The sequence below is a fragment of the Drosophila simulans genome, chromosome 3L (genome assembly GCF_016746395.2).
Source record: "Drosophila simulans strain w501 chromosome 3L, Prin_Dsim_3.1, whole genome shotgun sequence".
NCBI classification, from domain to species: Eukaryota; Metazoa; Arthropoda; class Insecta; order Diptera; family Drosophilidae; genus Drosophila; species Drosophila simulans.
This window is the reverse complement of record NC_052522.2, coordinates 11,961,949-11,989,782: the sequence shown is the minus strand read 5'-3', so window position 1 is coordinate 11,989,782 and position 27,834 is coordinate 11,961,949. Positions and strand designations below refer to the sequence as shown.

The 27,834-nt window shown below is 41.4% G+C and overlaps 8 protein-coding genes across 17 annotated transcripts in view; 4 read left to right on the top strand and 4 right to left on the bottom strand.

Moving 5' to 3' along the window:
- Window positions 1-5,254, top strand: part of LOC6737795 (palmitoyltransferase app) — a 62,483-nt gene extending 57,229 nt beyond the window's left edge. For 2 of the 5 annotated variants that reach the window (XM_016169699.3, XM_044923128.1), the window contains one exon: window positions 922-2,582. In XM_016169699.3, coding sequence (XP_016031579.1) covers window positions 922-1,031 — 110 coding nt within the window. In that variant the 3' untranslated portion in view covers window positions 1,032-2,582. Of the gene's footprint in view, window positions 1-921; window positions 2,583-3,540 lie in introns of those variants that run through there. The other 3 variants (XR_005544050.2, XM_016169696.3, XM_016169694.3) reach the window with 3 other exon arrangements.
- Window positions 5,255-5,411: 157 nt separating this feature from the next.
- Window positions 5,412-8,049, top strand: LOC6737793 (adenylate kinase isoenzyme 1). 5 transcript variants are annotated; one of them, XM_039293926.2, is made up of 5 exons: window positions 5,412-5,560; window positions 5,613-5,728; window positions 5,789-5,973; window positions 6,036-6,865; window positions 7,105-7,224. In XM_039293926.2, the coding sequence occupies exons 1-4, from the start codon at window positions 5,499-5,501 to the stop codon at window positions 6,825-6,827; spliced, it is 1,155 nt and encodes a 384-aa protein (XP_039149860.1). In that variant the 5' UTR covers window positions 5,412-5,498; the 3' UTR covers window positions 6,828-6,865; window positions 7,105-7,224. The 5 variants fall into 5 exon arrangements, with proteins under 5 accessions (XP_039149860.1, XP_016031570.1, XP_016031571.1 ...); XM_016169703.3 differs by having other exon boundaries at window positions 5,789-5,976; XM_016169704.3 differs by having other exon boundaries at window positions 5,789-5,976; window positions 6,036-6,871.
- On the top strand, window positions 7,876-11,711 carry LOC6737791 (adenylate kinase isoenzyme 1). Of its 2 annotated transcripts, XM_016169707.3 has the most exons (5): window positions 7,876-8,303; window positions 10,216-10,299; window positions 10,580-10,702; window positions 11,014-11,391; window positions 11,466-11,711. In XM_016169707.3, the coding sequence occupies exons 1-5, from the start codon at window positions 8,301-8,303 to the stop codon at window positions 11,565-11,567; spliced, it is 690 nt and encodes a 229-aa protein (XP_016031566.1). In that variant the 5' UTR covers window positions 7,876-8,300; the 3' UTR covers window positions 11,568-11,711. The 2 variants fall into 2 exon arrangements, with proteins under 2 accessions (XP_016031566.1, XP_016031567.1); XM_016169708.3 differs by lacking the exon at window positions 10,216-10,299.
- Window positions 11,712-13,035: 1,324 nt separating this feature from the next.
- LOC6737790 (brachyurin) lies at window positions 13,036-14,396 on the bottom strand. Its single transcript, XM_002084582.4, has one exon. It carries the CDS (start codon window positions 14,185-14,187, stop codon window positions 13,321-13,323), a length of 867 nt encoding a protein of 288 aa, XP_002084618.1. The 5' UTR covers window positions 14,188-14,396; the 3' UTR covers window positions 13,036-13,320.
- A 3,981-nt stretch (window positions 14,397-18,377) lies between these two features.
- LOC6737789 (THO complex subunit 6) lies at window positions 18,378-19,617 on the top strand. Its single transcript, XM_002084581.4, has 2 exons — window positions 18,378-18,590; window positions 18,646-19,617. The coding sequence occupies exons 1-2, from the start codon at window positions 18,478-18,480 to the stop codon at window positions 19,583-19,585; spliced, it is 1,053 nt and encodes a 350-aa protein (XP_002084617.1). The 5' UTR covers window positions 18,378-18,477; the 3' UTR covers window positions 19,586-19,617.
- Window positions 19,589-21,359, bottom strand: LOC6737788 (esterase P). Its single transcript, XM_002084580.4, has 2 exons — window positions 19,966-21,359; window positions 19,589-19,909 (listed from the first exon to the last, which is right to left on the bottom strand). The coding sequence occupies exons 1-2, from the start codon at window positions 21,350-21,352 to the stop codon at window positions 19,662-19,664; spliced, it is 1,635 nt and encodes a 544-aa protein (XP_002084616.1). The 5' UTR covers window positions 21,353-21,359; the 3' UTR covers window positions 19,589-19,661.
- A 138-nt stretch (window positions 21,360-21,497) lies between these two features.
- Window positions 21,498-23,266, bottom strand: LOC6737787 (esterase 6). The gene is made up of 2 exons (XM_002084579.4): window positions 21,835-23,266; window positions 21,498-21,784 (listed from the first exon to the last, which is right to left on the bottom strand). Exons 1-2 carry the CDS (start codon window positions 23,213-23,215, stop codon window positions 21,537-21,539), a joined length of 1,629 nt encoding a protein of 542 aa, XP_002084615.1. The 5' UTR covers window positions 23,216-23,266; the 3' UTR covers window positions 21,498-21,536.
- A 1,412-nt stretch (window positions 23,267-24,678) lies between these two features.
- LOC6737786 (inositol oxygenase) lies at window positions 24,679-26,198 on the bottom strand. Its single transcript, XM_002084578.4, has 4 exons — window positions 26,043-26,198; window positions 25,803-25,977; window positions 24,994-25,570; window positions 24,679-24,932 (listed from the first exon to the last, which is right to left on the bottom strand). The coding sequence occupies exons 1-4, from the start codon at window positions 26,058-26,060 to the stop codon at window positions 24,824-24,826; spliced, it is 879 nt and encodes a 292-aa protein (XP_002084614.1). The 5' UTR covers window positions 26,061-26,198; the 3' UTR covers window positions 24,679-24,823.
- Between the last annotated feature and the right edge of the window lie 1,636 nt (window positions 26,199-27,834).

Here is a 27,834-nt window from a genome sequence, read left to right as displayed (position 1 = left end):
ATGATGCCTTGAATCATATGAATCGGATCTACTCCATAGTATGAAAAGCACGCCCATACCATGATGTTTGATCCCTAGTGCATTACCGTCTTAAAGGTGAAGCGAGGATTATTTTCAGTTCGTGGTGGACGCCGAACATAAGACCGAGAGCCTTTCCAACCAAAAAACCCAATTTTGCTCTCATCTGACCACAAAATGTGGCGCCACTTCTCCACAGGCCAGTCCTTGCGTATTTTGGCATATTCGATTCGCTTTGCCACATGCTTCACAGTCAAAAGCGGGACTTTTCTGGGACTGCACACATTAAGGTTGTTTTGTCTTAAGTGTTTGCGAACTGTTTCCACGCTTGCAGCTATCTGTAGCTCCTTCTTCAGTTCCGACGCCGGCTTAAAAGGCTCCTTCTTGCTTTGCCGATCCAAGCGCTTGACCTCCACGTTGGTTATTAAGGGGTTTCTTCCACGTGTTTCGTTCTTTTCGACAAACAGCAATGCATTGCGGATCATTTTGTTTGTAAAACCAACAAACCGTCCCATTTTAGCGTAGGTTTTACCTTCACAGATCATGTTTTTAATCAAATTCCTTATTTCGACGGTAAAATGCTTTCCCCGACCCATAACTAGAGAATTTTTGGTCTTCTTTTGAAAAAAATTCAATTAAAACCTTTAATGCAACTCCTTTTTTCAAAATATGTCGAAAAAAAACCCAAAGCAATCACTCCTATTAATTTTATTTAGCAAAAACGTGGTCAGTGCTATTTTTGTTACCGCCTCATTTAGCGCCCTTTTGCAGAAAGTGCCCAAAAACAAAAAGAACCGTTACATTGAGAGAGTCAAAATTTCTTGCTTAGAGAGACAACATATGGTACTTATTATTCATGCAATCAGACTTTAAAAAAAATAAACATTCAATACCTTTTTTTAGGAAATCAACTTTCCACCTGCAGTAGTGCTATTATTTTAACCGCAGCTGTATGTATCCACCTTGGTCTACGTCCCAGCGCCGCCACCTCCAATAGTGAAGACACCAACTAACCAACTAACCATCTAACCAAGCAACCAAACAACCTACTAACCAGAAAACCAAAGATCAAAAAACCAGTAAACTAGTAAACCAGTAAACCAACATCCCCAGCCAAGCATGTTTGTGTAAGTTCGCCTGGTAAAGTGCTTAATGATTTTGCTTTTTGTTGGGAACCTTGTGAGATTTTTGTAAATGATCGCAGTCACTTGGGCCTTCAGTTGGATTCTCGATTAATTTGTAAGGTTTCAGCCGAACATAGATTATGAACGAAAACTTTAACTTGCAATTAGTGAAATTAGCAAAAAAAAATAAAAACCGAAATGGAAATGAAAGCAAAAACTTAATGAGCCAAAATAACTGCCATTTATCGAAGCAACATTTTGTTAGGACTTTTTTCATTTTTACAATGAAATTTAAAATTAATTGTAAACGTAAACTAAACAGTGGAATTCAATAAGAATTTGATAAACTATGTATCAGTGCTAAGGGAACGTCGAACATTTTAAAACTAATAGTGGAAAACGAGAAATTGTTGCAAACGAATTGAATATCAAATATCGAATATGTCTTAATCTTGAATATTGGAACATTGCCAAGTGACTGCTGCAAATAATTAGCAATAAACAATATACCGAACAATGCGAAATGTTGAAATTGAAATTGAAATGCAAATGAAAATGAAAACGAATATTGAAATTGCAAATATTTATACCTAGTTCGTAATAGTTGAAAGGCAAACATTTTTCGGGCACTAGATTGCTGGACTTTTGTGGAGGTGAAAATCGTAGGTTATATATGTAAGCCAGCTTAAAGACATAATTGCGGCTCAAATGCCGCCTACAAGGCTTTAAATCTTGAGCATTAACAATATTATGGGTTCCTTTTATAATTAATTGCAAGTGTAATGCGCGTTAGCCAGATAATTGAAGTTGTAGCTAGTTATATATATTATATATATACATATATATATATGAAAGCGAGTGTTAACTGATGAAAACGTAAATTTATACATGTACTTATATACACACACATATGTATGGTTAAATGTTGGGCAATAAAGTGTATCTAGCGTATGTTTAATGTGGATCGAAAGCAGATCCATAACTATCTATAAGTACTAATCCCGATGTTGAAGCGTATCGCATCCTTTCAGGAAGATCGTGAGACCTACTTGCGATCCTGAACGGTTATTGGAACCATATATGCAAATGTAGCCCCCGCCGCATCATCCACACACACATAGACACGAAATGAAGGCTTCAGATACTCCGCTCCTCTACATTTTCCATTATCCATTATCCTTTAGGCTCCCTGATTTTGGTTTTGACACACAAAATAAGAAATGCTATAACCCTCCTCCTGATTTATCGCACACTAATGTCAAACTCTTTCTGTATCTTTCAACTTGACTCTGGGATTAACTAACAAAAAAAAAAAACCAAACAATATTTACAAATTTGTGTCTGTAACTATTTAATGACCCAAACAAAAACTGCAATTGAGCGAAAGTTGTCGAGGGCCGCTTAAGACTAGAGTAAAAATGCATTTTAAGCCTTAATTGGGTGAGTTCTCTCCTAATGCAAACACATTTGATTGTTGTATGTACCGAAATAAAAATAACCAAATACCGAAATTTAATCAAAGCTTTAGAGTTTCGTTTGAAATTAGCTACACCATCGCATACATAACCCTTGAGTTTGATTTTCTGCTGCGAAATAGCTGAATTACATAATATTCGTTTGATATTCTCTTATGTTGCACATGCCGATGATTTGTTTCCACCATTAACCCAAAAGTCATCACCATTCAATGTGAAACAACCATCCAAAACAACAAACCAAAAGTCAAAGTTTAATATGGTATTTAGCAGTAATTTATTGGCAAGCTAGCTACTAATTGCACTCACAACATTTTGAAAGCATGCTTTAAATTGTTCAATTGGCACCGACTTAACCACTGAATCCATTATCCATTAATTAGCGTCCAGTTTTCGTCTTTATTTGCGCATACTCTACGCGGCGTTTGTCATTCAATTTTCAGTTATCATTGTTGTTTATTCGGTTTTAGGAGCTTATCCACTGATGAGTTTCGAATTAAGTTGATTTCCACCCAGTTCCGAGGCAGTTCCTCCTCAGATTGCAATTACACGTGTATTAGTTCGATTGAACACACAAAACAAGCCCCCGCCCGCATTTGATTGAATTACGATTTTAATTTGGCGCCCTTTTCAGCATTTATGATTATTTGCATATTTAAATAGTTTTATTTTGCCACAGCTAAACGATATCGAACCTAAACAAACCATCAACGACCACTAGCAAAAGAGCAATAAAACCACTAGATACAAATGCTCCAAATTGAAATTCGAATTTTAAATTAGTTGGCAAATTTGTTGTAATGAGCATTTCAATTATATACGTGCATTAATTAAACATACAATAGAACGAAATTAAATACCAATTACTAATCACGCGCTTTCGTTGCGCCCTTCTCCCCTTTTTTTTCCGTCTCGTTTTGCAGGTAATTCCAATAGTCTAGCTCAGCTGGTGGACAACGAGATACCGCTGGCCCAAATGGACATTCCGGCTTATACCCACCAAACGGCCACCCAGGCGCGTCAGTACCGCCATCGTCATCACAAACAGCGCCAGATATCCAATGGCGGCACTGTTAGCTACGAGAATCAGTTGGCCACCGCCAGCAGCGAGGATGAGCTGGATGATCCTGATGTTGTGGTCGTGGGCAGTCCCGAAGTGGTGGCTGCCGTGGCGGCCATAGCCTCCAATAAGGCAAGGGAAATGCGCAACCGCAGCGGAAGCTATAGCAATCTCTTCGATGCTGACTTCGAGGCGGCACTGGTCAACTCCTCGTTGGCGGATAACCATGTCAGAGGTGAAGGAGCCAGCAGTTCCGGGAAGCAATCTGCGGGCGCAGCTCTATTAGCGGCTGCCATCAGTGGAAAAACGGAGAACATGTACAGCAATGTGCTGCCAGTGGACAATGATACGGATCCAGCGGATTCCACGCTGCATGTGTACTCCAATATCATCGATGAACGCAAGCAGCAGGAGCAGACCAACAATGTGCTGTCCTCCACTCTGCTCTGCGACGATCTCGACCTGGACGATCCGGTTAGTGCTTCGTGTCATGTGAAAAGAAAGTCCCTGGGCGATGGAGCCGAGCAGGTGAAGTCGGCGGAGAGATTGAGAATGCTGCACGACAACACGATGATAGACACGGCCTTGGATCTGGACAGCTTGGATGGCTCCAGCATGGGCAACAACTCACAGTCGTGCCTGGTGAAGTCGGGCAAACCGAATGCCAACTCCGTGACCACGAACGTGGCCATAGTCTAAGCGGTCCTCTTTGTCCTGTACATAAGTGTAGATATTCATGTCAAGGGGGAGAGTATTGTTAAGTTTTCCCTACTTTTAACTGAAGCGATTTTCATTTCCACTTACTATGTGTGGTGGGCGGGGAGGGGGTGAGGTGATTCGATGGAGAGGGGAATTATAATGAAACGACCTATCAGCAGGCAGATAAAAAATATTACCTTAAAGCGTTACGCATTTGAAACAGAAAGAGAAATATATCTATGCATATATGTAGATGATAATAACTAAAGCATTTACGGATCTATGTATGCATATGTATAATACAAATGTGGTGAACAATGTTAACAATTCGAGGGCATTAACAAAGGACAAATTAAAGGAGCAACCAATACTATGGAGAAACTGTTTATACAATACACGACGCATACATATAAATCAGTTATAGGTAACATATACATAATGATAAACAATATACAATGTACGGTTAGTTATAGTGTATAATTTTTGTATTTAAGTTTTTACAAACAGCAGAAACCGAAAGGGGGTCGTTTCGCAGTTCAGAGTTTAAAAAACATTTGCGGTGTAGCCAGAAACCGAAGAAACAAAGAAAAGAAAGCCAACTAGAAATATCCTGCAATATACGTGAAGTTGAAATTGTCGAGACGATGAGAAAATGTTAACAGCATAAGAGTTAAAAGCAACAATGTGGTGTATTAAATGTTCATAAATCTACCAATAAGTGTATTTTCAAGGTGTAAAATGTTATATGACATCAATTAAAACGAGTTCGAGATTTCGACAAGCTCCATTGCATGAGAGGGCAACAAATGTTAAGCGTATGTTATGCGAAACTAACAAAACTACAATTATACAAAGAATAAAGATTTATAAATAGAGAATACTGGTATATTGCTTTTTTGGGAAATGTCTACACTTTAGGGCATTAGAAGGGCAAAAAGCTATCTAGGTGTTGGATTTAATTAGAATGATGCCAACTGAAACTCAAAACTTTTGGTATCTAAAATTGTTAAGTAAAATTCAAGACCGATGACTGCCCGCCAAAATTAATCGATTCATCGGTAACAAATTGGTAAGCTTGTACATGCTGATATTTTTAAATGGTCCGGCCCTGGTCACACTGACATGGACACCAAAACACAAGATTCGGAATATGTGGAAATTCATCCAAAAATTAGCTATTTAAGGTAATTTCTGACTGAGATATGAATAGCTTAGCTTAAAATCAATTAATTCCAGTGCCCAGGAGCTCATTGCGCATCGTCACACTGAATTCGAACCTCCGAGTGGAGGTCTAAAACGAACTAAAAATGAGGGAACTGCAGCGGAAGTTGAGGAGCTTAAAAGAGCGCAGGGTTAGAACTTGTTATAAATATTTAACACCAATATATATAATTATGTTTATAAAATTTTAGAGTATTTGCGTGCTCAATTGTCAGTGCCTCGGATAGAAAGACTCGGAGGAAGGGCACTTGCCGTTTGGCACGAGGAGCAACAAGTGGCAGAAGTCAAACGCAAAGATGGGAAATTCGAAAATTTCGGATACAGCGAGCAGGGAAAGCTCTATTTGGAGTACTTCGAAGCGATGTTCCTACTAGAAGTTGTAAAATATAAAATCTCCCTTTAAATTCAATCGTGATATGTATAACTTTTACTTTTCAGGGACGCTTACAACTGGAGTACTGTGGTTTAGTAGTTTCAATCGAGCAAGCTTATGTGCTCCTTCTGGGAGAGATGGAAAGCGAAAGGTACACCAACTACCTAGTTTACTCGGCTTTATCCCGATCTGGCTATATAGTCGTTAAGCATGTGCCTCCTCAGGAAATTCTCCAAGAAGTTACCAGTGCAGATTGTATTTGGGCACTGCTGAAGGAAAAAGTGGGAAATCAGCCAGTACCAGATCATATCAAAACTTCACCTTTTTACCCTATTGCGGAAAAGCGTATGGAAGATGTGAAGGAACTTATAACATCTCAAAAGGCGGAAGATCTTAATATTGTTGTAGATCCCATTGATTTGAAATTCGCACAACGAAAACGTATGGCTGTGGAAAAACCAATCGAAGAACCTGCCAGTAAAAAAGAAAAGTTCTCCACAACAGGTCGAAGTCTCGTTGATCAACTTAAATGCGAATTTTCATATGCCAAATTTGAAGAGATCTTTGAAAAATTCGATATGGTGCAACTTAAAAGCCAAGATTATATCAAAGACAAATTAGATACTCCCTCTGCCTTGAAGATAATCTTTGATCTACATCTGCACAACAAGGGTTTCAAAAAAAGTGCACCCAACGCACCAAACTTTAATGTTATAATACTTCCATCGCAGGTGCCGTTTCCCGCCCACGACCAAATCTCCAAGATGAAACATCAAAATCTTCTCACCGCACCACTGCTCGTCATATCCGTAAGCGAATCCAAACAGATACAGGCCTTTCTGTACTATATTAGTTGATGATTGCCCATACTGCGGATGTGCCACCTCAATAAATTGTACGTGTTAGTATTTTAAAAGCTCGAAAAGTTTATTTTATTTACCCGGCATTGTTTATAAAGAATACCGGCACGAGAATAACAAAAAGAGCAAGCAAAACTTGTCAAAATATCAAAATTCGTGGCGAAAAAATGTATTTATTTTGATATTCAGGCATTGTTTTTGAACAATTTGTGTTCAGCTATGGTAGGCTGTTAATTATACCCAACAGTATAAATCTAATGCAAATATGTCACAGGAGGTTCCTACGGTGTGGATTATGGGCGGTCCGGGCAGCGGCAAAGGAACTCAGGCGCAGAAAATTCAAGAGCAGTATGGCTTCAAGCATATTGACCCCATCGCATTGGTCGAAATGGAGGTAATGAAAATAAGCATTTGTTTATTAACTACTTGTGTGCTAACTATCCAATGACAGGTAGAAACAAAAAGTTCGGCTGGCCAAAAATTTCAAAAATCCTTATCAGATGGAACTGCAATACCCCTATCACAAATTGTACCCTTGATTGAAAAACAATTGATGAGCCATCGTGGTGTGCTCAAAGGCTTCGTCATTGACGGGTAAGTCAGGTCAGTATTTAGACACACAAAATTCGTAAAGATACATCCTTTTTTTTAGATACCCTGCCGATTTGGAGGAGGCTGAAATATTAGAGAATGGCTTCGGGTCGCCGAACTTAATTATTGTGCTGGATTTGGATCAGGCAACCGGAAGTACACGCAGTTCATCCAGTCGCGCCCCACGCCCAAGTCTATCAATGTACATAGAAAGCTCTAAAGCGGTTTTGGAAAGATATCCGCAGTCCGTTTTGAAAATCGATGCTAGCCAAGAGCCGGACACTATGTTTCAGGAAATCAAGTTAAATATGGATAACATCATTAAGCGTCATCACAAAGTGGAAATAGCTCGTTAAAGAGTTGGATACATTACAATACCAAAGCTGAATCAAAATTAGCTCAAATATAGAAAGAAAACATAAGTAAGGATCACAATACAATAAGAATTGGTAGTCTGGAGTCTACTGTCTACCACCTACGATATTACACTCAAAAATTCAAATTTTGACCAGTTCGGATTATACTCGTCAACGGAACGGCCAAAACAAAAGCACTGTTACTCGGAAAGCTTTGCGCGTAAAGCTCGCGAGTCTGTGCGCAGTGAAACCGTTAGCCGAATCGGATCGAATCGAAACGAATCAGAAATCGGAATCGAAAGCCTTTTCATTCACTCAGTCACTCTCAACTCACGCAGCACAGAGGGTGGGTGGAAATTCGTCGGGCGGAGCAATCGAGAATCTGGGCGAGAATCGACCGACCAAGTGGCGCTAAGGGAAGGCTAGTAAGGCATCCGGCTAACAAACTACCGAATATCTCGCGATTTCTTCAGCCAAAGGCCCGCAGCAGCGACGTGTATATCTAGTATACATCATCATCATCATGGTGAGTGCTTTCAGTGCGCGGGTGCTGTGATTTGTGTTTTCGTTTCTGCTTAATGCCCAATTTATTTTTATTTGTTTGTAACCCCCACACACACCCCAAATGTTTCACTCTGATTTAAAAATCGGCCTTGCACTCCAACGGGGAAAGTGAAGCAGTGGCTTTAAAATTGAGGATTCAGAGCGGTCCAATCGACCTTGAGCCACTTGCATTGCACTTGACCTTGCAGCCCAGCGTTGCAATTAAGAAACTTTGGGGCCACAAGCTTACTCAGCTTTTTTTTTTTTTTTTTTGAAGCCGAGAATGAGGAATGAGCTGAGAATGAGAATGAGAAGCTCCCGGTCAGCTGTTCCATGTTTACTGTTTTGGTATAAATAGAGCTTCTCCTAATTCCAACGATTACGAATCTGTGAAATTCCCTACCCGAACAAAACAAATTAGCAACTGAAAGAAACAAACAAAAAAAAAAAAAAAAATAAAAACCGAAATTTCACATTCCAAGCTCGAACCAACGAATTTTGACGTCAAAATCCCGATTTGAATAAATTTATGACCAGTTGCTCGGCACACAGGAATTTCTGGCGGGGCTTGATTCATTAGCAAGTCCCCAGCCTCGTCGCCAAAAAGCAGTTTAAATGTGTTTATTGGCGCTACTCGAACTAGACAGTCATGCCGGTTTTTAGTCTTGGTCGCGTCGCATTATTAAATTGTCAAAACAAAGCAAAAAAAAAAATAAAAATAAAAATAAAAAGAACACCATATAAAATATCTAGAGGCGGGTTCCATAAAAATTCCTCTAAGTTTGCTGGATAGTTTTTTAGTTCCGTTTGAACGGAAAGCATGTGTGAAGTTCTTGCTGGGAAATTATATCATAGAAAAGTTATTTCTAAATCAACAAACAATATACATTGGAATAAGCTACCTCAAAGATATATCAAAACCGAAAGCCGAGTCTTATAAAAATCCACGTGAGTTAAGTTAGCTGAATAGTTTCTCAGATTTGTTTAAATAGAAAGCACTTCGCTGCTATAATTTTCTATAATTACCTTTAAGTATTTGGGAACCTCGACACTTGTTAAATCACCATGTACAGGTTAGTTCTGAATTATTAACCACGGCGCATCCTTGGAAATGACATTGAAAAGTCACTGAACTACACAATCTATATACATGTGAAGAGATATTACGTAAATGAGCTTGAAAACCATAAATTCTCACACGCAACAATTTAAATGCGTAAAAATGTGCCATAGGAAAAGTCGGTGAAAAACAACGACTGCGAGAGTGAAAAGCAACGCGTTTATGCTCTGAGGAAAATCGAAAAATCTATAGGTGGCAGCCAGCAAACAACCTGGGCATTATCAAGCTGTCCGAATCCGAATTCATTCATTTTCTATATTCTATTTAATTTTTTTTTTTTTTACCCATTTTTCGACGGGTGCGACAATGCGGAACAGGCGAAAATCGGCGGGGGCCTTCAGAATACAAAATACTATATCAAAAGCTGATCTGCACACACGCTATATCTATCTATATATCTATATGGTCACGGGCCGCCAACGGGAGCGATGGCATTGTTTACACTAATCTAGATTTTTGTTGATGAGATCAAGCCATTATCAATACCATTTGTGTGAATGGAGCAGAGGTGCCAATTGCCCCAAATTACCACAAATTGAAATGATATGTGTGATGCGGTTGTATTCTGTTCAAGATCAATGTCATATGTATAACCTATATGTATGTATATATAAGTTCCCATTTTCGTAGTAAGAACACTATTTTGTGCTGGCAAAGTGCCCAAACTACTAATAAACTACATATTAACCTATGCCAAATACATCTCGGATGTAGTTCAATAACACTATAAGTCGGAGATATCTAACCATCCTCACCAACTGTCTCGATTGTGTAGTTATTTATGTGTCACCAAAGGGTTATGAAGAAGGAGGCCGAGGAGAAGCTTAAAGCCGAGGAGCTCCGTAGGGCACGTGCCGCCGTAAGTAGCCCAACTCGATCAAATCCGAGTCAATGGGCACTAGATCCTACTCACTAGGATTAGTTGATGTATGGCATGTTAACTGTCTGGCCGCCGCTTCACCAAAAAAACAAACGAATTTCGATCCGAGTATATTGAAAAAAAAACCCACTTTTGAAACCCCTATCCATGCCCCTTAATCCAACTAAGCTTGCGTACGTGTTACCACTAAACCAGCTAATTGTAGATGTTCCTATGCCTCGGTGTTGTGTGCCTGCTAACCCAAATCTTGTCCTTACAGGCTGATATACCCATCATCTGGATCTTGGGTGGACCCGGGTGCGGCAAGGGCACTCAGTGCGCCAAAATCGTGGAAAAATACGGATTCACACATCTGAGCAGCGGCGATTTGCTGCGCAATGAGGTAATTTGGGCGGAAATACTGGAATAGTCGGTGCTATCTACCCAGTGCTTGCAGATGGCAAGGGTGTATTGCGATTTTGGAAAATGATTATATTTGGATCGGAACATTCATTGCTATTCATTGTTATTACCCAAAGTATTGCGATGCGAACTTAAACTATTGAGATAATTACACGTTTGTGTATTGAATGAATAATAATCTATATGGTTACTTTCAATTCAAATCAGCTTTGAATATCAATTGTTTCATTATTAATAGAACATTACATTTGATAAGTGATTAACCCTTTCTAATATGCCTTAATCTTTTAGGTGGCTTCTGGATCGGACAAGGGTCGTCAGCTGCAGGCGGTGATGGCCAGCGGTGGCCTGGTGTCCAACGACGAGGTGCTGTCCCTGCTGAACGACGCCATCGCGCGGGCCAAGGGAAGCTCGAAGGGATTCCTCATCGATGGGTATCCGCGTCAGAAGAACCAGGGCGTTGAGTTCGAGGCGCGCATTGCACCCGCCGATCTGGCGCTGTACTTTGAGTGCTCCGAGGACACGATGGTGCAGCGCATCATGGCACGTGCCGCTGCCTCGTCGGTGAAACGGGACGATGACAACGAGAAGACCATTAGGGCACGCCTCCTGACCTTCAAGCAGAACACCAATGCCATTTTGGAACTTTATGAGCCCAAGACCCTTACGGTTAGTAACGCATATGCATTTGCAATAAGCAAAAGTCCCCCAAATAATTAGCAACTCTTTCGTTTTAATCACAGATCAATGCCGAGCGTGACGTGGACGACATCTTTCTGGAAGTCGTCCAGGCCATTGACTGTGTGCTGAAGAAGAAGCAGCAGAACGCCGCCGCCCAGTGCTAGTAGGAATGCTAATCCATTAGGAAGGAAACCGGTACCAAAGTCAACATTTCTAGTGCACTTTTTAGCGCGAATCACACAATCTCAGAGCTGAGCACAAATGAAAGCGAAACACCAAATAAATTAGTCTAAATCTATGTTATGTTACCCATACTTCATGGCATTATCCTTTAATTCGCGACAAGCAATAATTGAGCTAGTGCTTTAAATAAATTTACACATACAAATGAAACGTTTAGAATCAACTTTAGTACCCTTCACATCTTAAAATGCTGATAGTTAATTGAGCAATGACTGCATTTTGATAGTTTGCATTTTCCCAGCTATTCCATAAAATGCTAATCTTGACTAGGCACGATTTAGGGATTTAATTTAGCTAATTATTCATAAACTAATTGAATGATCCAAGGGCGCGTGTGCTCGAATGGAAAACATTCGAAAGCGATTGCCTTGAATGTTGTGAGTGCCACGTGATTTATTATCGAAAACTACAAGACTACATTTTGTTCACTGAACCAGTTTGCTATCAGCATTTAAATGTGGGAGTCCAGTAGAACGAATTTATCTAAAATACCTTGCCAAATATCTCATTTACATGGGGATTTTCGTGGTGAACGAATACTGATTAATTGCTGCTCTATAAGGAGTTTTATAGCCACATATAAGACTTGACCATTTACTTTACTTTATTTATGGTTAAATGGCGAAGAAGTCATTTTATAGAGGCACTTTCCAAATTCTGTGCATATATGTATCTTTACTACACATTAACAAGTTGCACCCGATTAACTGCTCCAGTCATAATAAATTATATGGCTTTGCTAGCGAATTTAAATCAGATCGAGTCATTGGATTAATTGATCAACTGGCAGAAATCCGTTGGGGATTTCTTGCTGAGCCCAGTTAAATCAGAAAAGTATTTTGGGCCATAAGATGATATCAATTTGTGATAAATCTGCCATCGAAAGGAATCTTCTTCTGAGTGCGTCACGAACTTCGATTTGAACGCAAAATAGAACTGACACAATTCGAACAAATGAAAATCTTGGGGCTACTCTCCAATCTCGAAACTGGTAACTGGTCGTAATAGAATCGTCCATCTATCACGGAACTAAATACCAGACGTCATCGTGTGGATGTGGAGCTACCCATCCAACTGGAGTGGCTTCGAGTTCTCGACGATCGGATCGAGTCGAGTGTAAAGTCAACAGCGAAATATTATGTAAAGTAAGTGGTTTTCGGAAGATGCTCCATAAGCAATTATGGGGTTCGTAAATTATGTAAAGATCTCTGGGGAGGAACGGGGGTCCGAAAAGCCCAAGCTAACAATGTGGATAGAAAACGAAACAGTTAACCCAGCTCAGAAATTATCACTTTTATCGGCCGAGATCTGAGATCCCTACGAGATGCGGGAATTCCAATTCCACAAAAATCAGCATGACTAAACAGACAGAAAAGCCGAATCAGGTTTCAGTTTTTTTTTTGTGCTACTATATGTGTGATTTTTGTTTTTATTTTTTCATATTGAATTTCTTTAGATTTTGCAACATTTGTTGCTTTCTTTTTGTTTGCGAGTCCGCTATCACTCTTACAACTAAAATAAATATAGATGTTTAAATAGTTAAAGCTATGCACAATGTGCAGATTTCAATGAGAGCTACGATATCACAAGATTGGGGAATTCCTTTAAAAAACATAAAGCTATAAGGTTTCAGTCAGTGGTTGTTGGGATGTTCCATCCGCAAAATGTGGCATCCTAAATGAGATTGTTATCACTGTACTGATGGGAATGGTGATGTGGCTGCTGGGGTCGCAGGTACTGCTGATGTGCTTGGCCATGGCCACCAATCTTGCTCTCGATCCAGTCCAGATAGTGCGTGACGCGGGTGAATCCTCCGGGTATATTGGTCTCACAACCATCGGCTGGCCCGAAACTGGTTATGCCCACCACTATTTGTGTGTCCTTGAGAACGAGTGGACCGCCCGAGTCACCGGTGCACACTGTCTCATCCTTCAGGCCCTTGGCACAGATCACTCCCGCCGTGACCACATCGTACTCCTGGGCGCACTCCGCATTCGAGATCACCTTCAGCTCGGTGTACTGCATCGAGTCCGAGTTGGTCATCTCCACCATGGCGCCCCAGCCGCTGGCCACCACGCTCACGCCCGCGAACTGGTCATGTCGATATCTGCTTGGCAGCGAGGCGGGCTGAATTCGCGGCGTGAATCCCACATCCTGCGGCAGCTTGACCAGGGCAATGTCATTGGCCGCCGTCTCCGGATTGAAACGCTCGTGCACGATGAACTTGTTGGAGCGCAGCACCAGTCCGCCCGACAGCTCCGTATCCTCCACGCTCTTGGTGCCCAGATACAAATCGTAGTGGGTCACGCCCATGGTGCAGTGTCCAGCTGTCAGGATCCAACGCCTGTCCAGCAGAGTGCCGCCGCACAGAATCCGTTTGCGCCACAGCTGCTTTCCGATGAGCATCACCTGGTAGGGGAACTTCTCGATCCGCCCGTACTTCGATTGACCCACGGCGTAGCTTTCCGTGGGTGTGGGTTTCCACATCATTAACATGATCACTGCCAGTCCCAGCAGTTGGGCTATGCTCTTGTGGATCATTTTATTGTCTCTACTGCACTTGTCACTGAATCAGTCTCGTTTTGCGAATTTGAAATTTTAAGTCTTTTCGGGTTTTTATTTTTGTTTTAACGTTTTTGCGTTTCTCTGAGTTCTGCGCGCTTTGAATGTTCGCTTCAATCTAAATCGATTCTGATGGAGCCGTGATATTTTATACCTCGTCGCTCGCGCTCAGCAAAAATCTACATATTTCGCCGGCTATCTCCGCCGCTCCGAACTGGACAGATCGGCAGAGGCTTCTCCAGTAGCCTGTTGTTATGACAGCCAGCTGGTCGTAAAATCTCGTTTATAACGCGGGACGCGGAGACTCCCCGAATCTCAGATTTTCATTTTTGGCGCGTCTAGCCAAAGGCAAAGTTCAAGTTTTTAAATGGGAAACGGAAGTGGAATTGTGCTAAATTGATAGCATCTATTCCCGAAATAAAATAATATGAATTATTTCGACACCCTGAAGAGATTTCCCCGAATTTCATAGTATTTTTGGCAAAGAGAGAAAATCGAGTTAAAAGCCAAGTTGGCAGAGAATAGAACAGGTGACAAATACAAATTTAATTATGTATAAACTATAATCGAATTCTCGTTAGAAGAAGACTCGTTTTTCGTTTTCCTTACGGCTTACTTGAAAATGTTTTCATTCAACTGAAAAGATGGAATTTTTTGACGTTTATGAAAGTTGCTTTTGCGCATCTCCATCTCCGTCTCCATCTCCATTGGCATTTTTGTGATCCGTAAACAACGGGGGACTCCGAAATATTTATTTTCTGATTCAGTTCGATTCGTTGGCGCCATAGAGTTCGTCTCTCGAATAAGTTATTCATCTACGCCTCAAAGTCCAAAAAAATGTTGCTAATTCCAAGCGAAACTTTTTGGCCAAATTTCGGGAGAACAACGGTGATGAATCAAGTTTGTTGATTCTATATCATAAACAAAATTAATATGTAGATTACGCTCCACATCGAAATCACAACAATGTTGACTCAATCTTTGTTATTGTTCTAAGGTTTTCTTAGCATTTTCCTGTTTTCTTCACGATCTGCGCAAAAACTCCCAAAATCTTACTAAAATAAAAAAACAATCATTTCAAAATGGGAGTTAATTTGCTTGGCGCCAGTGGTTTTTGGGCTTTTAATGAAAACAACGGAGATTAGCGATCGCCTTAATTTTATTTACTTGATTAGCAGCCGAATTGTAAAAACAAACAGCGAATGGCTTTGTTTTTTTTTAGTACGTCAATGAATTGTTAATCTAAAGTATTAAGGTGTATATAGCCAAGTGATTCAGATGCATCTTTGCCCAATTTATAACTCTATAGAGCATTTTAAAGTCGGGGATTTTTTGGATCCTCACGATCGTAATGTTTGCATTACTCATTGGCAAGTTCAAGTTTATAAATAAGCAAACACTAATAAAATTAATTGGACATGAAGGTGCAAAACACTTGCTACTTCAGTTGTTATATTCCCCGATTTTGATTCGGATCATACCTTCAAAAGCAGCACGTGTAGTTCATATACGGATACCTTCCCGTTCTGGGAGGTGTCTTTTATAGATGGACAGGCTAATCTTCCCAATTAGTTTTCAGCACATCGTCAAAGTTTATGGAACAGGTTCGAATAAAACTTTACTTTCTGGCTTTTTGGGGCCACTTTTGAGTTTTTAGTGCCCCTCGTGAATGCATATTTCATTTTTCTTCAAAACGCTTTGAATAAATTACGCCAAGAACCGGCAAGATTTATTGAACAATTAAAATTTAAATTACCCGACCGGGAATCCGAGTTGTAAATTGATGCAAATTAGGGCTCGGGAATATCAAGAAAAAGGTGTTGTTTTTACCAAAAAGTTCAGCGGCTTTCATCGCTGGCGCCACAAATGTTGCTTACCTTGCCCGAGAAAGTAGCTGACCTTGACGGAATTCCGAATCGTGGATATATCATAGGTAGAAAGCCGAATTTGGATCGATCTGGTGTCTAATTGGGCGCATGTCGAGTGCATTGACCAACATCTCTGGCTGCCGTATCGAAATGGGCATATCAAATCGGCCGTTGACGTCAGCTAACACCATTTGTTTCGTTTTCTTAAAAAAAAAAATAATAATAATTAATGTATAAAACCCCGCCGCCGAATGAGCTTTTAATATGCAACGGCGTAGAACCAGTAGTCGCCATACCACTTTTCGCCGGGCAGTAAAAGTTCCACTCCCTCCGGCGCGATTCCATTTCCTCCCGAGGGCAAACGATCTTCTCCAGGTAGCAGAGGCCCAGAGAGATTTGGGCAAACTAGATCCGGTTGGATCTAATTTAATTCGCAGAGAGGGGGCAAGAGATTCCCCCGCGATATGGCAAACAAAAATAAGCTAGATAGAAAGAAGAAGGAGCCGCTTAGAAGAAATTTATGGCTCTTGGGGATTTCCCAAAATACAACCAAATACTGGGCCACAAAAACAAACTCCCATGACTACATCACAAGCTGTTGTGTAGCAAACAAAATTTGCTAAAATTCATCAAAGGCATTTATCATTAGTCGGGGTGAAAAAAGAAAGAAAGATGATCGTTTGATCGCTTGATCGCTCGATAGCCGTTACTCAAATTGAAAGAAACTTTTTGGCGCCAGTAAGCCAGACTTGAAAATATATCTGTTGGCGGTTCCGAGCACACTGGAATTCCCAGAAAGAAAAAAAAACACGTGCGAAATGCCAATCCGAATGGTCCAATAAAAACCTAAGAAAGTCGTCAAAAAACAAATCGTCTTGGAATCTCGTTTCGAATTGGCATAATACGTCAAGTTGTCAAATTAAATTTGCATGCCATTAATATGCTGCCAAATGAAGCGCAGCTACAGACGTTTAAGAAAAAAACTCGATATGTTTTGGCCAAAAAGATAAGGAATTGATTAAGCCGGAAAACCGCATTTCAAACGCCCAACGAGAAGTTCCACAAAAGTTCTGGGCCTTAATGGGAATTGGGGAATTTTCGATGTTATTTTTTTTTTTTTGTCGAATATGTGAATTATGCTGCGACAGTTCGAACAGCTCTGTGGCGCCAAAATAATTAATTTTAAATCGACTGTCTCGACATTAATAAGCCATAGGTATTTGCATATAAATTAGAACGATTAGAACGGCCGAGAACAACAGGCTGAAAAATGTGTATCAACAACACACATTAGAATTTGTATTAGGATGATACGTGACTTCTGTATTAATCTTAATATTTAATAGGAGAAGAGTATTTTATTAAATGGGGAACATTTAATTTTAATAGTCTAAGTTTATGTGTAACATCGACTAGGTCAATTTTAATGTAGAAGATATTGTATTGTATTTCTTAATCATCAACATGGAATTTTTGATGAAGCCATAGCATCGTAGAATTTATAAGGTAAATAAAAGCTCAGGTAAATTATGTTATGTTTGATTGGTAAACAACGGAAACCTGATGTTGATAGCCATTTAATTTGAAGCTGCCCATTATTGTTTTCCAATCATAAGTGGGCAATCAGCATTTGTTTATAGGCAAACATGGGTACGAGCACGCTCTTCAACTTTAAAGATCTCCCCAAAAATTGACGTCATATTGAAGACTTTTCCATCATCTGATGATTCACTCCAATCCAATTTGTTAAGTCAATACTAAACGTCATGCTGGATTTACAAATTCATATTTTTAGGCGATTAGTCAACGCAACTAGTATTTCGCCTGTCTGAAAGGTCTCAGACTTTCTTAAACATCGGCTCTCACTGTGACAACGCAAAAAAAAATATTTAATTAGCTGAATGCCATCGAACTTTATGTCTGATTAAAGCAGAAATTCCGATTTTAGGCCGCATAAGGCTGTCCAGCTTACAATTAATGAGATTAATCGTAAATAAACATTTACGGTAAGCACTCTTACTTCTGACACACACGATAATTTGTGGCAGACAAGCGGAGAGTGATATTTTTTACGAGGAAATCAAATTGCAATCACCGGCGAACGATTTTGTTCAGGTAATTGCAATTACAATTGGTATTCAACTGTATTTCCTCAAAATCAAACGAATTTCGAATGATTGCAAACAGGTTCTTTCGTAAATTCAAAATTCACGTTACGTTGGCTAACGGTTTAACGTAATTGAACGTAAAGCGAATGCTACGTTATATACTTACGCACTTTTAAGTATATTTTTTACGAAGAATATACTATTTTTGGTATATTGCTATGGAACGGTCACTCTACAGAGCCGGCGTAAACAAAGCGATAAAATTTGGTTAAATTAATAAATTTGCTAGAAATATGAAACAAAAGGATCTGAAACGCGCTTACAATAATGTCCTAGCACAGGCTATATCCGACTCTAATCAGTACCTATTTGCGGGCAATCTCTTTGGCGACATTTTCGTACTCAGGTGAGAATCCCTAATTTGGCGCAATTTCCCAACTAATAATATTTCTATTTTGAAGAATAAAAGAACTGGACAAGGGATCCGAGGAGCCACCTGGCAAACTGAAGATCTTCCCGCAGGGCAGCGATGTGGACATCAATTACCTGACCTTCCATCGCGATTTCCTGATAGTGGGTGCAGTGGGTCTTATTTACGGATTGAAATGGAACGAGGAGGAGGAATCCCTGGCCACCAAACGCTCCTGGGAGGTAAAGATACCCATTCAAGTGGATGCCGTCGAAGTGCCCGATGTGAACTCCATGTGGCTGGACTCGGAAAACAGCATCCTGTTCGCTGGCTGTGGCGACGTAGTGATCTACCAAGTGAGCTTGGAGGACGGACGCATTCAGCGCGAGTACCGCGGACACACAGACTACGTGCACAGTGTTGTGGGCAATGCCAAAGGACAGATCTTCTCAGGCGCCGAGGATGGCACTGTGCGAGTGTGGAGCACCAAGCAGCAACAGCACACTTCAATGCTGGAGCCTTACAAGAACCCAAATCTGTTGCGTCCGGATTGGGGCAAATGGATAGGAGCAGTGGCTGTCAACGAGGATTGGCTGCTCTGCGGTGGTGGACCCAAAGCATCAATTTTCCACCTGCGTTCGCTGGAAAGCACATGTGTCTTTAACTTCCCCGGACGCGTGCATCTATGTGACTTTGTAGACGACTGTGTATTAATCGGTGGCGAGCACAATCATGTGCAGTCCTACACTCTAAATGGAGTACTGCAAGCCAATATTCCCGTGGAGCACACTGCCTGCTACTCTGCTGTTTGGCAAACATCGCCCATTAAATTCATTTCCATCGCTGGTTTCAGCAACAAGTTGCACATCCTCAAGGATTTCCGCTTCCTTGACAGCAAGATTGATATGTATGGCAATGTAGAGGGCGAGGAAAACGACCTGGAGGAAGAAGACGAGCTTATTGAAAAACCTCTTACAGTTGAGGCGGCATAAAGGTTTAATAAATTTGTTCTTTAATTACATTATTATACTATTTACATTTTGTAAATGCATTATATGCATTTATTCCTTAGGGAAATCGAGCATATTCCTCATTCTTACAAGCGTTTCGTGAAATACGCAGCACTTGATATTCTTTGCTGTTCACATTATTTCGCAAATTACACCCTCCAAATGTCAATGTTCCCTTATCGTTGAGTGCGAAATCCTCCAGCATCCTTATAAACTTTTTTGAAATAACTTCTTCATCCGGACGAATGCCGGTTCGGTATGCAGCTGTATTGAAAATCAAGAAAAAGTCATCTCCGTGGACAGTACCTTTAATAATAAGAAAGCTAGAGCGCTAAGTATTTGAAACGCAAGTATGTACCCACCAAAATTTACGTCGGTGCGATTGGAAAGCAATTGACCCACTCCGGAATCGGTGGGATTATCGTAGACAAAAGAATAAACCGGACTTTTGCCATACTTTCGGTGAAGATCTATTGCACTTGGCACGCTATTCTTGAAAAGAACATCAGTGAACATTCGCTGCACGTCCCAATAACTTTCCACACTGAATCGCCGATCTGCTAGATACTGCTGCCTGAGATCAAATGAACGATCATCCATATCCTTAATGGTTCTCTTGGAGTCCCGATAGAAGAGCAAGTATGGTGCCCATTCAAACCAGCGATCATTGAGTAGGTCAATCCAACTCTCGCCAGTTATTTTGTTTCTTTCCAACAGCTGGGCAGCGTTGTATCCCCCATCCTCGGTGGTGTACGTCACAGCCCAAGGGATTTGGGCAAACTTTCCGCTCTTAATCACTTCTCTTGGTTCCTGGATAAGAAAGGCGTCTGGTGCATCTGACGGCTCCACAACAGGTCCAAAAGCACTAAAAGGTACGTAGGAAAACACAAGGAAGCTTCGGACAGCAGAGACTATATCGCTAGCCGGCTTAGACTTTAAGCAGTCCTTGAGTTCTGCGGAGACATTTTTGTGTCCACAACCGACTATCCGACCCAGTTCAAATGCACGTCGTCGTCCACCCTGCTGTATGACCCAAGGATCCAGAGCATTGCCGCTCACCGAAATAGCTCCTTTGGCCAGCTGTCTGAAATCCTCATGCAACAGCTGTAAATGAGCCGAAGCACCGCCTGCAGAGTGACCAATGAGCACAATATTATCTGGCATTCCACCAAAGTGAGCAATGTTCTTCTTGATCCATTGTAGAGCCAGACGTTGATCCTTTAGACCATAGTTTCCCGGCAAGTCCCTATCACCGGCACTTGCAAAACCCAGTGGTCCAAGACGATAGCTTATTTTCACCACAAGCAAATTTCCCTCACGCATAATGTAGTCGTGTCCATATATGGATCCACTACCGAACATGAAAGCACCTCCATGCAGTAGGACTACGACAGGAAAGCTGCTCCGACTGGGTTTCTTTGGCTTATAGATGCTTACCGTTAAGCAATCCTCATCACCCATCAGCTTATTGTTTTCGTTTCTAAACTGATTCCACTGCAAGCACGCAACTGGAGACTGCGTGGCATTGAAAACCTCAGTCCAATGATGACTATACGGCTGAGGTGCTTCGAAACGGAGGGCACCAGTTGGAGGCTCGGCATACGGAATCGATTCGTAGCTATAGTATAACCCATTATCTTTGCCACGGATTTTTCCATTTGTAATCTCAACAATCAGAGGATCTGCTTCAGATTCTGCGGCTGCTATCCACAGCAAAGTCAGGCACAACAGCCGTGTGAGTATACACATGATCTGGAGCTCCACAAAGTACTAATCAAACTGCGGGTAAACAAACGTTTATTGTTCTTTATAAAGAAACAACAATATAATGCGACAAACGCGTTTTGTATATATGATATTTCAAGCCAGTTGGGAATAAGCAAATAATTAAAAATTACACAGAACGAAAAATATTTGTTTTTATTCGTGTAACTCATGGAAATTCCACATGCTGCCTATTCTGGCATCCATCAATATAAATAGCTAATAATTGGAATTTCTCACTACCTACGTTATTTTTGAACGCGCATTCGCCATATTTTAGATCGCCATTATCACTCGAAGCAAAATCTGCCAGCATATTGATAAAATTTCTCGAAATTATCTCCTCATCCGGACGCATTTCCACTTCTCTAACGAAATTTTCGAATATCAAGAAGTAGTCGTCACCATGCACAGTTCCTATAAAAGTAATGATTAACTAAGTTCAATAATAAGTACGAATTCCTTACCAAAATCATAATCGGTTCGGTTGGCCAGGACCTGTGCGATTCCTTTTTCGGCCGGATTGTCATAGACATACGCGTAGGCAGGACTTTTTCCATATTTGCGATGAAGATCCAATGACTCCTGTGTGCTATTCTTGAAGAGAATATCCGTGAACAGCCGCTGCAATTCTGAATAGCTTTCGATGTCAAATTTCTGATTGCCTAAATAGTCCTCCTTAATCTTCCGCGAGTAGTCGTCCATATCCTTCTTGGTCTTCGTGTCCCGGTAGAATAGGAAATATGGTGCCAACTCAAGCCAACGATCGTTCAGATCATCAATAACTATTCCAGATTTCCGTTCCTTTAAAAGCAAGGCGGCATTGTAGCCACCATCCTCTGTGACGTAGGAAACAGCCCAGGGAACCTGTCCGAACTTTCCGCTCTTAATGACCTCCCTGGGATCCTGGGTGAGAAAGGCGTCTGGAGCATCCGATGGCTCCAGCACAGGACTAAATGGAGCAAAGGGCACGTAGGAAAATACGAGGAATTTACGGACGGCGGTGACTAATTCACTGGCAGACTTGGACTTAAGGCATTTCTTCAGGCTGGCCGAGTCTTCAGCCGATTCACATCCCACGGTGCGTCCCAGTTCAAAGGCTCGTCCCCTTGCGCCCTTCTGGACAACCCATGGATCCAGAGCATTCCCGCTAAACGAGAATGCCGCCTTGGCCAGCTGACCGAAATCCTCACGAAGCATCTGCAGATGGACCGAAGCTCCTCCAGCGGAGTGACCAATCAACAGTACGTTCTGTGGTTCTCCGCCGAAACTGGCTATATTCTGCTTAATCCATTTGAGAGCCAGCCGTTGATCTTTCAGTCCGTAGTTTCCGGGCAGATCCCTGTCGCCGGTGCTAGCAAAACCCAATGGCCCCAGGCGATAGCTTATCTTCACCAGAATGAATTTACCCTCACGCATCACGTTCTCGTGTCCATTTTGCCATGCTGCACCGAACATAAAGGCGCCTCCATGAATGTGGGCTACCACCGGGAAGCTACTCCTCTTGCTATTCTTCGGCTTGTAGATGCTGACGGTCAGGCAATCCTCCTCTCCTACCAGTTTGTTGGCCCCAGGCGTAAACTGATCCCATTGCAGGCACGCCACCGGCGTTTTGGTGGCATCGAAGATATCCGACCACTTTTGTTTGTACGGCTCTGGTGCCTCGAATCGTAGATCGCCAGTGGGCGGTTCGGCATAGGGAATCGATTCGTAGCTGTAGTAGCTTCCATTATCGCGACCACGTAGCTTGCCCTGGGGCAGCTGCACCAACAGAGGGTCATCCGGATCACTCGCGTTCGAGCCGAGCCAAAGGCAGCTCAGCACAATGATAAGTCCCACGTAGTTCATGTTGCTCCTCACTCCGGCGAATTCAGACCGCAACTATCTTGAGATGCGGCAATTGCGGCCCCTTTTATTCCATCGATCGGCTTATCGCCACCCGGCCACCTGAACAACCAGTCAACCAGTCTCAATTGAGATCTGGGCACGCCATGAGATTAGTTTTCTAATGCCCGGCTTGGAAATGGGAGTAACTCTAGTGTGAACATCCAGTTGATAGGCGTGTACGAATTAAAACGATAGCCGTATACAAATTAGGTTTGTTACTTTACGCTTAAAATATTTGACTGGGCTTAATATAGATTTTCGACATGCATCCCAAGCAGTTGCCAATCCCACTTCAGGTTAGACTTTTATTGCACAATCGCTACGAGTCAACTTGATTAATTACTTTATATGCATGCAATTTTTGTTTGAATGTTTATACAGATGCATTTGATACTGCACTTGAAAACGAAACCATTTAATAATTGAGTAGGCTTTTTGATTATAGATAAACACGTTAATTAGTAAGATTTAAGGTTTGCAATAAATATGTACTTATTCCGCTTTTTGAACATGTGTCCTAAGTTTAAGTGTATATTTTTTGAATAACAATTAGCCCATTTAAAAAATTCTAATTCGAATTACCAAAACGTGTATCGAAATAAAATGGTGGAAGATATGCACTTGCGGGTGCACGCTTTTGAATCCGGCTGTAGTTCGTCGGAGTTGGGGGGCGGTGGTCTTGACTGCACAACTACACCGTTTCCGCTACAAACATTATTAAAAAAGATCAAGAATTGAGCGTGCTCGCGACAAAATAGAATTAAATATATAAATTCAGGAAAGGATAGTTCTAGAGAAAAAGGGGAGATGGGTGAAAATTTATTGCTAGTAAAAGACTGTGTAATTTCGTTCGCGAAATGCCTTACTTTACCTATGATCACTTCCCTTTATAGCATGACGTAGAAATAGAATCAGCTCAGTTCAGTTTTTAAATTTTTAGATATTCATTTCCTGTTCTGTTTTCGTAGGTAATATTTAATAACAAGGTTTATAAGAAATACTAATAAGTAAATAGTGAATTGAACATTTTTTTCAGTGTATGGTATTAGTTATATATTTGTGTAAGTTTTAGGAAAGGGAAAATCATTAAAATTCGGTCTAAGTAAATATATATATATTTCATTGTAAACAAGCTTTCCAAGCATGTCGTCGAAGTGCTTCGAACTGTCGCTAGGTGGAGTATTGGAGGTGAAGAAGTGAACTCCTAATTCATCAAGGAACACCAGTGAGTTTTCCACTTTAGAATGGTTGGTCGAATTTGAATAATATTCGATTTTGTTACTACCAGTACTAACTCCAATTCTTAGTACTTCAAGAAGTTCCCTGCCAAAAAGTATGCAGTCCTTTTCGAAAACTCATGGTGAGAACTGAAACACACTTTAAAATGGGTGGCTCTAGATTTTTCGTTAAAAAAAGCAAGAAAACTGTTTTGTTTTTCACATTTTTTGGGTATATATATGGGGTTATACATGGCGCATATACATTATATTATATTACAGGTATAAATGTTGTCTTATATATAAAGTAAAAGCATTCAGAAAGCTAAAAATTACTTGAACATAGGTACGCTTAGAATTCCAAGACTCCGGGTAAGTATTTGTCGATCAAGGTCTGGTAGTATGGCCACAAGGCTTCAATATCTGGAACCACCTCGCTCTTGGTGTACAAATCGTAGCGACTGTAAGAAGGATTGCTTATGTAACTGGGTATATATGTATGAGTGTTTAAAATGAACTCACTTGAAGATCAGCACCCACTTCTTGGTCTCCGCATCCTGGGGAGCCTCAAGGTGCTTGTAGTCGCCGCCATTGTGCCAGGGATAAAACGAATGGAACCGAATGATGTTGCACGCCACATGGGGCAGCTTGGTCTTATTGTGCTTCAGCACGGAATACATGTACTCATCGTGGCCCCAGGACATCAGCAGATTGTCCACTCCGCAGTTGGGCTGATAGATGCCCAGTTCGGTGTTGTAGGCGGGATTATCCCCATCGGGATTTCCCTCGAAGCTCTCATCCCTGTACACAATGCTATCGCCCCAACGGCAGCCCACGGCGAAGGTGTCACCCACCACCGCCCACTGCGGCTCGCCGTAGAAGGCCATGATCTTGCCCAGATCGTGGATGAGCGCCGTGAGATGCAGCCAGTCGTGCTCCGGAAATTCGGCACGTGCCCGCTCAGCGGCCTGGAAGGCGTGGATGATGTTGGGCAGATCCAGGTCGGGATCCGATTCGTCCACCAGATCGTTCAGCTTCTCCAAAGCTTCGCGCACAGTCATCTTAATCGTGTTGAACTTCAGCCAGTGCTCACGACGACCTAATAAGATTGAGTTTTTAATAAAATGGATTTCGAATTAAAAATAACATTTCATTGTTTAGAACCAATTTAGAGCCTTGACTGATCTGATCATTTATAAAATATACTTTTTTTTCTATTTTCACACTTATTCACTAATTAAAAAAAGTCATTCAACGAATTTTTTTAGGATCAATCCTTCTTGAAACGATCTTTACAATCGACTATATAGTTTACACAGTTTCTAACTCACCCTTGACGAAATCCACAGTCTGGTTCAAATGCATCTGACGATAAGTCTGGCGCACGCGTTCCTTTAGAGGATGGGTGGTGTCCACACTGTAGTCCCGGAACTTGGAGGGATTCTTGTCCGCGAACGTTGGCTCAGGGCGCATCAGCTCCGAAGGATCCAAGAGGTGGACATGGTTCTATGGATTAAATTCACAAACGAATAACCCACTGCAAAACACTTATCGATCCCGAGTATCTTTACCTCCGCAAGGATTCTCATTTTGAAGATTTAATTGGAACTTGGAACTTGAAAAATATTTTCGGGTAGTAACCGCGCACTTGAGCGAAGCAAACACTTATGAATCGCTGGACGCAGAGATCGCCGACTTTTATAGTCCGCCGACCATCGGAAATTCACAATCGCATTCCATATAGTACACTCTCTTCTATTCTAAGTGTACTCGAAAATGATTTATAGTATGTTTCATATTTTTCAAAACACGAGAATCGCTTGCGCCGCTTCCCGTGCGGCCTCTCCCAATCCACTATCAATATTGCGTCGGAAACCGGGCTCAAATGATCTAACTACCATATAACACTTGGATTTTATTACCCCTTATCAGGACCCTGGGACGCCTACACGACGGCGAACCAACTTATCTGGAGCTGCATTACATTTCTTGCTCCATCAATTCATGAAACTGGAAGCTGCACTTGACTGATAACATCGAAAGGGTGGCTATGAAAAAGTACCACAATGAATCTGCTCCACATCCTACATCTGGATCAAGTGCAAGGCCACGGCATTGAGTTACGAGTCTGATTGTAAAGGTCGTTGCACGAGGACCCATGAAATGCAGTGTGGGAAATGATAAGAATATTAGCGGGGAATAAATAAAAAATCATAATAATTAATATTAAATAAGGTTTCCATCCACTTAAATGAAAGTGAGACTTTAGAATTTGGTTCAAGGGATCCATTAGACTAATTAGTTAGATAAGTTGACTCATATCCGTTTTTTGAGTGAAGGGTAAAGTAAAAATACTAATATATATTCTAGGGAAAATTTGTAGTCAGGGGAGTAGAATTCGTATTAACTATACGTAATGTTTTCCTTGCCCCTTTTTGGTACAGCTGTTTTGAATATGACATTTGCGAATGTCTGAAGTTCGAGCAATCTCATTTGCCACCCTGGATCAAAAGTCTCGGGGCTTGAGACCCACAAAAAAATTCCTACCATAGAATGTGGTCTCTAACCTTGAACAACCGTCAGGAAGGCGGACTAATCCATAGCCAAAAGCCAACGCTCCACATCCAGCGATCATTCGAACGTCTAAAAGTAGCAACAAGTCCCCGCAATCTGGGTACACAGTCATCAAGCTGAAGCTTAATGTGCCATCAAGGGGGGGATTGCCTAAAGAAAAGTTATCAGTCGTCTACATGACGTCGATGCGATCCCATCCCATCCGATCTGATCCGATCCGGGCTCACACACGCCTCAAGTGCGAACTACAAGCTGAGATTTCACACTGCCCACGAAGGGGCGGACTGATCACGACTAAACTTAGACGGGGATGGGGATGGGGATGGAGGATGGGGATGGGGATGGGTATGGTGTTCCATATTGATCTGGGCCGGAGGGGCTTGTTCCAAGTTTCCCGAGGCGCAGTATCGCCGTTCGTCACCATCAAAGGTCAGTTTGTAACGATCGCTGTCAATAAACCTTATCACCTATTAGGGGAGCGTTTCATTTCGCCCAGAAATATGTATGTTGTACATGGGGGAAGCTGGGCGGCAATGGAAAAGTTTCATAATATTTTTATTTTACGCCAATGCTGGTGTTATCAATTGAGTAAAAACGTGCCGGCGAATGCAGTCACGGGCGGAGAGAGTTGAAAGTCAATAAATATTATTTATTGTATGGCTATTTTTGCATCGCATCTAGATAGAACTGCATTGTAGCCAAGTTCATATACCCAATACACGTTGATTGAAAGGGTATGCTAGATTTGTTGGCATGTTTGTAACAATTTGATAAAAGCATTTCTGACTC

What these genes read in the sequence shown, in the direction of transcription:
- LOC6737787 (XM_002084579.4), bottom strand. Translation starts at nt 23,215, where the DNA reads ATGAACTACGTGGGACTTATCATTGTGCTGAGCTGCCTTTGGCTCGGC. An exon ending in CCGAACCGATTATGATTTTG is followed by an intron (nt 21,785 to 21,834) that starts GTAAGGAATTCG and finishes TTACTTTTATAG; the next exon opens with GAACTGTGCATGGTGACGAC.
- LOC6737793 (XM_016169703.3), top strand. Translation starts at nt 5,499, where the DNA reads ATGGACACCAAAACACAAGATTCGGAATATGTGGAAATTCATCCAAAA. An exon ending in CCAAAAATTAGCTATTTAAG is followed by an intron (nt 5,561 to 5,612) that starts GTAATTTCTGAC and finishes AATTAATTCCAG; the next exon opens with TGCCCAGGAGCTCATTGCGC. An exon ending in GGAGCTTAAAAGAGCGCAGG is followed by an intron (nt 5,729 to 5,788) that starts GTTAGAACTTGT and finishes ATAAAATTTTAG; the next exon opens with AGTATTTGCGTGCTCAATTG.
- LOC6737786 (XM_002084578.4), bottom strand. An exon ending in GACTGTGGATTTCGTCAAGG is followed by an intron (nt 25,571 to 25,802) that starts GTGAGTTAGAAA and finishes CAATCTTATTAG; the next exon opens with GTCGTCGTGAGCACTGGCTG. An exon ending in AAGTGGGTGCTGATCTTCAA is followed by an intron (nt 24,933 to 24,993) that starts GTGAGTTCATTT and finishes TCCTTCTTACAG; the next exon opens with TCGCTACGATTTGTACACCA.
- LOC6737788 (XM_002084580.4), bottom strand. Translation starts at nt 21,352, where the DNA reads ATGTGTATACTCACACGGCTGTTGTGCCTGACTTTGCTGTGGATAGCA. An exon ending in TCGCACCGACGTAAATTTTG is followed by an intron (nt 19,910 to 19,965) that starts GTGGGTACATAC and finishes TTATTATTAAAG; the next exon opens with GTACTGTCCACGGAGATGAC.
- LOC6737790 (XM_002084582.4), bottom strand. Translation starts at nt 14,187, where the DNA reads ATGATCCACAAGAGCATAGCCCAACTGCTGGGACTGGCAGTGATCATG.
- LOC6737789 (XM_002084581.4), top strand. Translation starts at nt 18,478, where the DNA reads ATGAAACAAAAGGATCTGAAACGCGCTTACAATAATGTCCTAGCACAG. An exon ending in GGCGACATTTTCGTACTCAG is followed by an intron (nt 18,591 to 18,645) that starts GTGAGAATCCCT and finishes TCTATTTTGAAG; the next exon opens with AATAAAAGAACTGGACAAGG.
- LOC6737791 (XM_016169707.3), top strand. An exon ending in GCGATTTGCTGCGCAATGAG is followed by an intron (nt 10,703 to 11,013) that starts GTAATTTGGGCG and finishes TTAATCTTTTAG; the next exon opens with GTGGCTTCTGGATCGGACAA. An exon ending in ATGAGCCCAAGACCCTTACG is followed by an intron (nt 11,392 to 11,465) that starts GTTAGTAACGCA and finishes TTTTAATCACAG; the next exon opens with ATCAATGCCGAGCGTGACGT.